The 12,102-nt window shown below is 36.8% G+C and overlaps 1 protein-coding gene across 1 annotated transcript; it reads right to left on the bottom strand.

The window, feature by feature from the left end:
- Window positions 1–425: 425 nt before the first annotated feature.
- Window positions 426–9,001, bottom strand: MTERF1 (mitochondrial transcription termination factor 1). The gene is made up of 3 exons (XM_006155548.3): window positions 8,940–9,001; window positions 8,345–8,391; window positions 426–2,480 (listed from the first exon to the last, which is right to left on the bottom strand). Exons 2-3 carry the CDS (start codon window positions 8,359–8,361, stop codon window positions 1,316–1,318), a joined length of 1,182 nt encoding a protein of 393 aa, XP_006155610.1. The 5' UTR covers window positions 8,362–8,391; window positions 8,940–9,001; the 3' UTR covers window positions 426–1,315.
- Window positions 9,002–12,102: the final 3,101 nt, after the last annotated feature.

Below are 12,102 nucleotides of genomic sequence, written 5' to 3'. Positions count from 1 at the left end.
TTCAAAGAAATCAGGACATTCTCATAATAAATCCTGGGAGGGGTCAAGAGGCAGAAACACTGGTTTAAAGGAGAATAATGGAACTTAGAACTTAAAAAAATCTCTTCCTATTTTGTCAGATTTTTAATATTTTCATTAGTATTTTACCTTGAAAATGAGTCACAAATAGATACATGGGAATAACAGGTAAAAGCAATTGCCATTCAAAACCATAGGAGGAAAGGGACCAGCAGTTAGCGTAATGGCTGTGTCGCTGGACTCCCATGTAGTCAACCGCGGTTCGAGTCCCAGACCCGGTGGCTTAAACTCACGCCGGGCGCGTGTGCGTGCGTGCCCAGGATCCCGAGAGGAGAATGGAGGAGAAGGGATTGCGGCGTGGCCATCCCCCCTGGGGGGTGATTTCCTGCTTTCTATCTCTCTGTCTCTCTCTGTCTGTCTGGCGAGTGCACGCGCCCTATAGCAAAAACCTCTCCAAAAACAAAAACAAACAAACAAAAAAACCATAGGAGGAAACATTCAAAACCATAGGAGGAAAGAGAACTACGTACATGACTCCATCTCCTTTTTTAAACAAAAACCACAAAAGCCTATTTTATATTATCTTTCTACATATTGTTCTGCCATGGCACTCAGAAACTGCCATTTTTATTGTAGTCATAGTCAATATCACATAAAGAAATTCTACATTAATTACAACTGAAGATGGGGCCAGCAGGTGGCATGATGGTTGAGGCACTGGACTCCCACGTGGCTGACTGTGATTCAAGTCCCAGATCTGGCAGCTTGCTTTCTCATTTACACACATCTCTCTCTCTCTCTCTCTCTCTCTCTCTGGTGAATTAAAATAGTAATGATGAATAAATAATTCTTTAAAAATTTAAAAATTAAAAAATTAAAGAAGAGGACTATATTTGAGCATGCTCACCCTGAGTTTTTATGAATCTATAAAACAAAAATATCCAAAGAGTACATATGCAACTATGGTAAATAAATCAAACCTCTCTATTTTTTTCCCCAAAAGTTTACTTCTTCCATGACAGAAAGAAGAGGAGGTAGGGAAGGATATAGGTACCTCCAACAAGGTCTTCACACCATGAACTACCCCCTCAGTCAGCCCAGATCACAGAAATTCACATGTGCACCCAGCATGTATAGGAAGGCCTCACTATGCTAACTTGGGATTTTCCCATGTGTGCCAGTTGCATTACCACTGTGCCACCAACTGGCCCAAACCTCTTTTAAAAAGATGCAAATTTGAAATGACATGGTATCATTACATTATAAGACTAATTTTTTAAACTTCCCAAATAATGTTCTATCCATTTATTTTTTTCAATTTAGCTTTGTATCTTTTTTGACTCCAAGACAGAAGAGTAATATTTGATGTACTCAAGTTATAGCCAGCATTCACCAAGTCTTTGATTCGACTTTTTAAAGTACCTATGCTTGAATCCAGAACCCGAGGATGTTCAATTATTTGTGAAATGCTAATTTTTTCTTCTATGAGGCAGTCTATTTTATCATTAAACTTTTTCTCTGCCAAGAAGATCACATCAGGATAGCTTATGACAAACTTCTGTACCTCTTCTTCAGTACATCCAAGAGAAAACAGCTTCTCTTTGATATTTGTGTAGTTTCTTTTGGCATAGTCATTGGAAAGGTCTAAGATTTCAGCCCCTGGACCACATATCAGAGCCAGCAGTTCCTTATTATTCAAGTTGAAAGTTGACTGTAAAAATTCAATGTTAGCTTTCACTCGCTTGGTACTCTGAATTAAGATGAAAGGGTTTTTAAAAATTATCTTTCTGACAAAATCTGCGGGATCATGGTGACCCAAGGACAAACAGATATCCTGCAAAAGTTTAACCATCTGTTTATTCAAATCAAGACTATTGGAGAAGGTACGAGGAGCATTGGTCAACAATCGACAAAGGCATTTACGAGTCAATCCAACTGAGTAGAGGAACTTTATGTTGTTCTCTAAATTCAGGTTGTTATTGGATCGAAAAAAGGATTCGGGAGAACGTTCCAAAATATTTACAATTTCAAGGTCTGATGTCATAATCTTTCTCCACAGATCCCACCGTTTTGAAAGACTTTCAGAAGTGCGTGTTATGGCTCGTGGGTATCTTGATATAATGCTAGCTATCACTTCTTTGCTAGCTCCTTTGGACAGAAGGAATGTCTTCAGGTCTTGCTCATTAGTAACCACCCTATTAAAAACTCCAGGCTGTCGTTTCTTTGCCATGTTAATATCAACTCCCATAGTAAGTAAATTGTTCAGTAGGTCCTCATTTTCCAAAGGCTCGCTATCTGCATCATTACACTTAACACTGAAAAGCCTAAATGAAATGGATTTGAAGAGGATTTCTGCTGAACACGGGATCATCGAACATCTTGAGCCAAAGACAAAGTTACTTCTCACATACCAGAGGTTTCTTGATGCCATAAAGGTAAAGTAGCGCAAACCTCTTGCAATGCTGCATAAAACAACACATTAAGATTATAAAAATGCATATGTTAAATAGCCGAATGACCATATTATAATTCTATAACCACTGTGGTCCTTTCTGAAAGAAAATACCTATAGCTATAGCTCTCCTGGTGTTGTATTAACCACACAGCCACCAGACTCCCACTCCCTAGCTCACGGCTTCTGATCTTACCTTGGGCCCAGTGCTGTTTCCATTAACATAAAGAAAGGCATGATGGCACCATCACAGTCCAAGAATTATTCCTTTTATCTTACTGTTTTTATTTGGCCTTCTCTATCTTGGCTATCTAAAACCAGTTGTCCTCCCTATCTGCTTTATCTTTATGATCTACAAACCTCTGGCTTACTTAGAATGATTGACACTTTCAAGTCTACCTTATCTTCTAACTTCCCAGACCTTTAAGCTTGCCCTGCCAAAAAATAGTAGATTTTCTTGTCTCTCACCTCCTGGTTTTCAAACTCTAAATCTAGCCCTGAAAAATTGACATCATAGGCTATCTAATTTCTATTCTAAGTACTTTTTCTATATTCATGGTACCCTTTAAATTCATACTATCAAGGCTACAGGTGGTGTGGTGGTTAGGGCACTGGACTCCCACATGGCCAACCATGGTTTTGAGTTCTGGACCTGGAGACTTGCTTTCTCACTTTCCCTCTCTTTCTCTCTCTCTCTCTGATGACTACAGCAAGTTTAAAAAAAAAAAAAAAAAAAGAAAAGAAAAAAAGAAAAAGAAAAAGAAAACAACAGTGACAGTAATAAATTAAATAAGTAATTTTTAAAAATTCATATGATCATTATACCCTTAATTCTTCACTAATATAGACCTCTGGTAGCTCCTGAACCTAATTTCCAACTCACTCAGTTTACCCTATTGTCTCCTTCATTGTAACCCAACAATATAAAACCAATTTTTACCTTCAAAATTACTGACTTGGGGTATTTAATCCACCTACTCTATCACATGTGAGCCTATGCTAAGAAATGGCAAATACATATTTAAAAGTTACTTTTACCACTCTCCTTTACTCTAGTACCATATTACACAAGACTAATCCAGGGTTGTCTGCATCTATTGTATGACACTTACAGCAAGTGACTAAAACCTCAATAACTCATTTTCCTGATCATTTAGAAATGGGGCACAAAATGTATGAACTTAAATGCAATTATAATCATGAGTCCCTACTAAAATGAGCATCTCCATTTATACAAAATATTTTATGAAGAAAGCAAGAGAAAACTTATTATTCTGTTATTCGGATATGTTCCAAAACTACGCAGTCTAAATCATAAAACAGCATATATATATATATTTTTTTTAAAAAAACTATTTTTTCCTTTTCAGAGTATATATTGTAACAAACTTAGTTCTTGATTCTTAATTATGTACAATGTGTTCTTACTTAGAGAAGGCATTTCCCTTTTCTCCCTTTCTTAGTTAAGCATAAAATAGAAAATAGAGATGGATGTTTTCAACCTACCACTAACATTTTGAGCTTAAAAGACTGCTTTCAAGGTCAATTTGAGGCCAGCCCTATAGTACATTGGAGACGGATCTCCAATGACAAAACATGATTCAAATTCCAGCCTTGATGGCTTGAAAAACATGCCAAGTACATATGCATGCAGGCCCAAAATCCTGATGGGATGGAGAAATGGAGATAAAAGGATTGCTGTGAAACCAAGTTCTACTGGGGGTGCTTTCTTTTTCCTCTTTGCAAAATCCTGAAAGGACAGAGAAATGGAGAAAAAGAGGACTGTTGTATGACCATACCTCATTGAGGATGCTTTCCTTATTTCTCTCTCTCTCTCTCTCTCTCTCTCTCTTTCTCTCTCTCTCTCACTCTCACTCTCACTCTCACTAGTGCATGTGCCCTCGGTCAAGTAAAGGAAAAAAACTGTTTTTAAATCCATTTAAAAGAAAACTTCTTTCTGTTTATCCTTTCAATTATTCCAATCTTAATATGAATTTACATTATATCTAAGGCTAGGGACATTTCTGTGGCTCACATAATCTACAGATTCTCAAAGAATTGGGAAAAGATTCCAAAACTATAGAATCAAGTAACATTCAAACCCAAAAGCACTGCATTCAAAAAGTAAACATTGAACTGCAATAAAAGCACATTTTAAATTGATCCATATTCTACTGAACTCACAATTCTTCACTTCTCCATAATATCACATACAACACTGTTAACAATATACTCTTCAAAAAATTCATGAATTTGTAAACTTAAAAATAAGATCTTCTTAGGGGGCCAGCAGATAGAACAGTGGTTAAGGGCACTGGATTCCCAAATGGCTGACCATGGTTCAAGTCCCAGACTTGGAGGCTTGCTTTTTCCCTTTCTCTCTTTCACTCTGTCTTTCTCTGGTCAAATTAAAATAAACAAGTAAATAAATAAAGTTAAATAAAAGAATTATTTAAAAAAGAAAAAGATCTTCCTTCTAAATGAATAATGAAGGCTCTTCATTCTTTGCACAGCTCACTGCTAGTTCTTTCTTCCAGATGCTCAAAGCTGACCTCTATTGGACAATGGTATAGAAAACTCTCAGATGTAGATCAAGGCAGTGCTTTCTAAAGAGCTATAAAATAATCCAGTGAGATTATAGTAAAACTCTTATATCTGTCTTAGCGCTTGAAAATTTCTACACATTCTTCCCTCCAATCTGTTACTACTCTTAAAGTGAATCGTTTGTTTTATAATGATTTATTACTAAGGGATCTAAGACTAGGTATTCTATTTATATAGAAAAGGAGTCAGCAGATTGTGTAGTGGTAAAGGTGCTGGACGCCTATATGGTCAACCACAGTTCAAGTTCCAGACTCAGGACTGTGCGTGTGCACATCCCAAATCAGGACTGTACACATGCACATCTCAAATCCTAAGAGGCAGCTGGAGGAGAAGGAATTGTGGTATGGCCATCTCCCCAGGTGGATGATTTCTCACTTTCCCTCTCTTTGACTCTCTCCAGAGAGTACACGTGCCCTATGGCAAAAACCTTATTAAAAAAAAAGAAAGAGGGCGGGGGGACTGAAATAGATCTGGCAACTCAAATTTGTTCTTGAATACAATATTAAAATGTAATACATTCACCTCCAAAATGGTAAGAACATTTTCAGCTAATCTTAAAAAACAATAGTAGCTAGTAATATTTACAGCACAAACATATAAAGAAACAAGGGTTAGGCCCTTAGATACTGTTATTGGAAGGGAATATGACACTCATCTATGACAATTTTAAGTGTTCTTATCCTTTAACCCAGCATTTCCACTTCTTGGGGATTTCCCAAAGGAAATAAAAAGAAAAAAATATTCATATTTGTTATGAAAAAGAATGCCCATTATAACATTATTTGCTATCAAAAACGAAGAAGCCAAAACAGCTGCCAATAATTGGACAATAAATAAATTGTAGGAAATCCTTGCAGTACAACTTTGTACAGGTGCTAAAAAAATTAAATAGAAAGGGCAGATCAAATATAATCCAAGAGAAGCCCAAGTTATTTTTGCCAATGAAAAATGCCTATGAAGTGATGATCTGCCCAAGAGTAGAGCCAAAGTAACACTATTTATATTAAAAAGTGTAGGAAGCGGTGGGGTGAGTAGTTCAATGATTAAGTGCTATGCAGAAGTCAAATCTCACATGACCTCCCAGGGTTCACATCTCAGGGATGCCCATAGGCCCAGAATCCTGACAATATGGAGCATTGGGAGGTAAAAAGGATTGTGGCATGACCAGTCCCCACTGGAGAAATACTTTCTCTTCTCTCAAACAAACACACCTCTGGTATAATATTAAAAATAATAATAACAATAAAAAAGGTGGAGAGCAGCATTAACATATTCAGAGGGAAAAAGTGGAATAACATTTATCTCTGAGAGATTAATGTCAACTATGTACTATTACTGAAATATTGGGATTTTATTTATTCTATTATTTTGCAATCAGGAAAAAAATTAAACTGGCCTAGAAGCTCACAAAGCAATGGAAAATATATATTACTTTATCAATTTTTAGCACAAAACAGACAAACTTCAAAATGCTCTTTTACTCTTAGCAGCTGATCTCCATTCTAAATACTCTGTAACATCAACAGGGTGAATATTTAAACAGCCTAATGCAAAAAGTCTCAATTTTCTCAAACAGTAAAAGGGGCCTACTTTAACCAGACTGACTCCATCCTATTAAATCAAAAAGTGATTGTATCTGCCTGGCAGGTAAGTAAAGAATGTCACTTCCTGACTTGGCTCAGTAGCTTTGGGAGGTTTATTAAAGAGTCTAATCTGAAGATCCTTATAAAAGGTTCCAACAAGGCAAATTAAATCAATTAGTATTCTTATAGGGTTTTGTGCAAATAACAGATCAAACTGAGACTAAATTTTTTTCAAGTAAGTTAATTTATGCCTCTCTTTGGTAAATGGGGAAATGGAGAGAGAAAAAATTGTTTCTGAAGAAAATTACAGTACACTTGCTACTAGATTTTAGCTCTGTCCATATTTGTTTTTTGAGTTTTTAGTATCTACCTATGGTTTAGACAGAATCCTAACCTTTTTCCTCGCTTTAAGTCTTAAAAAATGTTTCTTAACATTTTTTTATTTTTATTTATTAAAGACAAAACTGCTTTTCTTGAAATTAAAAAATACATTTTAAAAAAAAGTAATGACCACAGTAAGCTATATAGCCTCAGTGAGGTGCTACCTTATAGTATGTTCTTTCTATTCACTGAGTTTTATGCCTAAAGTCATATATGTGTTCTCAGATATGTTTATATCAGCTGCACTTGCTATCAAAAATATTTAGATTAAGATCTTTTGTGAATCAATAAAATGTGGAAAAAAAAACATGTAAAGCAACCGTAGATACCAGAGACAGTGTGGGAGGAGGGTGGGAGATGGCAGAGAGTAAGGGAGAGAATTAAGGGGGGGAAAAGCAAAATATATTAGAAATGAAAAATTATTTGTTGATGATAATATGTATGGTGATATCCTTGAATGAGTCAATATATAGCATATTCTGGATGGGAAAACTCATGTGGTATGGTGCAATGATATATAGTGAATAAATGTAAAATATAAATAATTAAGAAAAAGAAAAAGAAAAACAACAAAAACCTCTCAGACTGACGATCTGTTTGAGATTTTTCAAAGAAACTCCAGGAGGCAGGGGCCAGTAGATGGCGTAATGTTTACATTGCTGGACTCCCACATAGTTGACTGCAACTAGATAAATAATTTAGTTGACCATGTGGAATCCAGCCACCTTAACCACTATGCCACCAGCTGGCCCTCAAATACACATTACTAGTTAACCAAAACACTTATCCCAAGGGCTAATATTCAAACTTAATAAACACTGCAAATCTCTGTATAACTTGTGAGGTCTGAGGAATTAGAGGATTAGCCCTCTCCTTTGCTCCACAACTGACCTGTTAAAGGAATTTTAAAGGGAAATGGTTAATCACTATCCCTAGGCACCACATTCAACTGGTTTTTTGTTGTTCGTTTTTTTGGTTTTTTTTTTTGGGAGAGATTTTCACTGAAGGGTGCGTGCGCTCGCCAGACAGAGAGAGACATAGAGACAGAAAGCAAGAAATCACCCCCCAGGGGGGATGGTCACGCCGCAATCCCTTCTCCTCCATTCTCCTCTCGGGATCTTGGGCACGCACGCACACGCGCCCGGCGTGAGTTTTAAGCCACCGGGTCCGGGACACGAACCACGCTCGACTACGTGGGAGTCCAGCGACATAGCCATTACGCTAACTGCTGGTTCCCGTGTTTGTTCCTTTTTGAGGAAGCAAGCTAAGTAAGTTTTGAGACTTTCATAGCAAACACATTTCTCACCTCAGAGGACTTTGCATCCTTCCAGAAAGGCTGGAAAACAGCTGTCTCTAGAAATGCACACACACAAAAGCAAAACGTCAAGATTTTGGAAAACAGAATAAAGAAATTAATCTCAGCTAACACTGCATAATGTTCTCCTGAGGTTCATGATCTACTGCAAACTAAAGCATCTCTCAGGCAATCTGATAAGAAAACTAAATATTCATCTGCGTCAGATGGGAAAAGGAGAGAAGTCACCTATTTGTAGATGTAGAGCCAGAACTAAGTGGTTCATATACCTTATCTTACTAAAGCCCCACAACAACTTAAAACACAGGCATTATTCCCAAAATTACAAAATCCGAAACAGTGTCAAGCTCCTTTACTAGCTAGTTTAAACTGAAGCTCAGGGTTCGAACTATGGCAGTTTTTTTTTTTTTCTTTCCATCAAAAGCACGGTAATTCCACGCCACAGGCTCTTTCCATCTTTCTTCCTTCACCAACGGCAACTCTGCAAGAAGCTGTGCTGTCCCCCTGCTCTCTTCTTTAAAAAAAAAAAAAAAAAAAAAAACAGACACACACACAAAAACCTACAGCCGCAAACCTCCAACTTTACCTCAAAACACACTTGGGCGCCGTAGGACGTTGTATTCTTACTCCTCCGAGGCCCTTAGCGGAAGCGAGCAAGACTAACTTCCGGCCTTGGCCGCGCACAGAGGTGACGTGGCCAGGTCTGCGCCCCCCGGTGGCCGTGCGTTAGCCGTCAGCGCGTTCCGTGTACATAACTAGTTACGAGGGCCCCTGCAGGGGGCAGCAAGAGACTGTGGTGAGAGCTAGAAACTGAACAGCACCGGCGGGTTTTGAAGGGCTTGTTTTGGTGGGCGGGCCAGGATTTCTTCGCCTGGGCATTTGTCTTAGCCTGAGGGAGCTGTAGGGGATTCGCTGCCGGCCAGCGACGTGTAATGGGAAAGTTGCTTTTGTTTACAGGGATTTTGCAGTTGACTGGACAGTGACCGCTGAAAATGTTAACATGAAGCAGAAAACGCGTGCTTACACAGTCCTAAATTCTTTCTTTCAAGAACCAGTTTGGAAATCCTGGATTCCGGCTGCTAGTCCGACTTCAGCATTCGCCTTGAAGCTGGGAATAGCTTTTAGTTGCACGAATTCTGCTCTGACTCTTTTGAAACTGTGACGGATTTAGGCTATTTAAGTTAAATAAAGGAAGCGACCGAAATTTAATCTCCACAGCAGATACATTTTCGCCATGTTTAGGAGCAGCACCTTAAACCTTCATCCGGTCAGACTCACCTGCCCGGTAAAGGTAGCAATGGAGGAAATGAAGCTTCCATTTAAGGGAATTCTACCGTGACCACCAAAAGAAAGACATTCTCTAGATTAATGAATTAATCATAATGTCCACTTATCCTTAGGAGAAGATGGTAGTTTGGCCCTGAGGAAAAACGAAGTAGAGGAAAGTGGTTCATTCTGAATTCTAAACAAAATCTCTTGTGGGAGTCTAATAGCAACTTTCTTCATCCCGTTTCTGTACCCCAATGAGCCAGTTATGTTTTATATTCACCCTTCTTTTTGCAGTACTCATAGCTGGTTTGTTATCACTTTGAATTAACTTTCTGGTTTGTTGGTTTACAAAGATAAACGTTTATCTTTGATAATTTAAATTACTAATAATCTGTCCATCTAATAAATGACACTGCTCGCTGCAGTTCCTGCAGGTAAAAAATAATCTTTTTTTTTTTTATCATCATCATAATCTTCTTTCTATTACACTAGATTACATATAACTTTACATTGACTTCCATTGCTTTTTCAAAAGGGAATGCCATGCATGTCAGTCAATACAGAGATATCAATCTCCCCGCTTTATCATTCAATATCTTTTCCATGCTTTTCCCAATAATTATTATTATAATTTTTTTAAACAGTCAATCACTATTTCTCATTTTGCTTATTAAAAAGACTTCACCCATCATGAAATACTTTCCAGACCGGTTCAGTTGAGAATACTATACATGTCATCATCAACAGGTAATAAACCATGTCTATTTCTCATTAACATCCTGCCTCTCTATTGTTTACTGCTGTCTTTATCCTCTTCTCTCTCCTTTTTTTTTTTTATACTTTGTTTTTTATTATAAATTTTTTTTTCCTCATCACAACACACATATGAATTTTCCAAAAATAATCTTGAAAATTTGGCTTCTTTATGTGAATTTCTAAGCGATTTCTGCATAAAGGAGCAGCTGTGCTCCACCAAATGTTTATATGTGTGTGTGTATCATATATGTAAGCATTATATATATACATATGTATACATAAACTGATTTACAATGAGAACATAAAACAATGGATTATTTTCTATAAATTATTACATTTCAGACTTTAAGAAGACCTTTGAGATTATGGAGCGCCATTGCTGTCTCATTTTACAGGTGAGAACAACGAAACACTTAGAGGAGAAGCCAGCAAGAGAATACATATTTTCTACCTCCTTGACCAGTAACTCTTCCATGATTTATATCACATGTTTTGTTGTACTGACATTAATTTTATCAAGGGTTATTTCAGATTTCTTGATGTGACAGTCCCTAATTTTGTTTTTAGTAATCTTGCTGTTATAGGAGAGTGGTTATTTTGAAAATAAATTCCTATATCCTATCCAAATGTTCTGATTACAAATATTAAATCTGCTTTTCTTGAAATTAAAAAATATAGTAAAAAATACGTCATTAATGACCCTAGTAAACTATATGGCATCAGCGAGGTGCTACCTTATGGTATATTCACTCTACTCAGAGTTTCATGCCTAAAGTCAGAGAGGTATTCTTAGATATGTATATATCAGCAGAGCTTGCTATTGAAAGTAGTTAGATTAAGAAATTTTGTGAATCAATAAAATGTGGGGGAAAAGGGAATGGAAAACAACTGTGAACACCTGAGATAGTGTGAGAGGAGAGGGAAATGGCAAAGGGTGATAAATAGGGGGAAAAAATATATATATATATGAAACTAGAAATGGAACATTATTGACGATAACATGTATGATTAAGCCACTATGCAGCATATTCTGGATGGGAAATCACATTTTGTATGCTGTGACAATGCTCAGTGGATGAATGTAAATTAATTAATTAAAAACAAAAACAAATAAATAAATAAATAAATATTTTTAAATGCATATTTAAAATACTGAAAGATGGGGACCAGCAGGTGGCATGGTGGTTAAGGTGTTGGGCACTCCCACATGGCCGACCACAGTTCAAGTCCTGGACCTGGTGGCTTGCTTTCTCACTTTCTCTCTCTCTCTCTTTCTCTGTCTCTCTCTGGTCAAATTAAAATAAATTAATGAATAAATAAAAATTAAAAAGAAATAATTTAAAAAGAAATAAAATATAATAAAATATTGAAAGAATAACAATGTAAGCATAATAATGGTTGGGTTGGAGTAATATATTACCACTTAGGGTTTTTTCTTTGCCGTTTCTAGAGTGAGTTTTTGTTGTTGTTTTCTTCTCTGCAGTAAGTTTTGAAATGCCATTATTCCTGGAAAGAACAATGACTACTACCTCATTGTCATTTATGATGTGTTACTGTAGAATTTGCGTATGCCTTGCTTGTGTTTTATTCATTTATTCTATGAGCATTTTAGGGCCTGGTGCAGAAGCTTAGTCCAAAACAATAGCCTCTTATAATTTTTATTTAACAGATGAAATAGTAGTAACATGGTAGGCTGTTCCTATAGGCTGGTCTACCATTTCATC

The sequence above is a fragment of the Tupaia chinensis genome, unplaced genomic scaffold (assembly GCF_000334495.1).
Source record: "Tupaia chinensis unplaced genomic scaffold, TupChi_1.0 Scaffold000460_1, whole genome shotgun sequence".
NCBI lineage: Eukaryota > Metazoa > Chordata > Mammalia > Scandentia > Tupaiidae > Tupaia > Tupaia belangeri.
The sequence above is the reverse complement of the archived record's forward strand: the minus strand, read 5'-3'. Positions and strand labels throughout refer to the sequence as shown.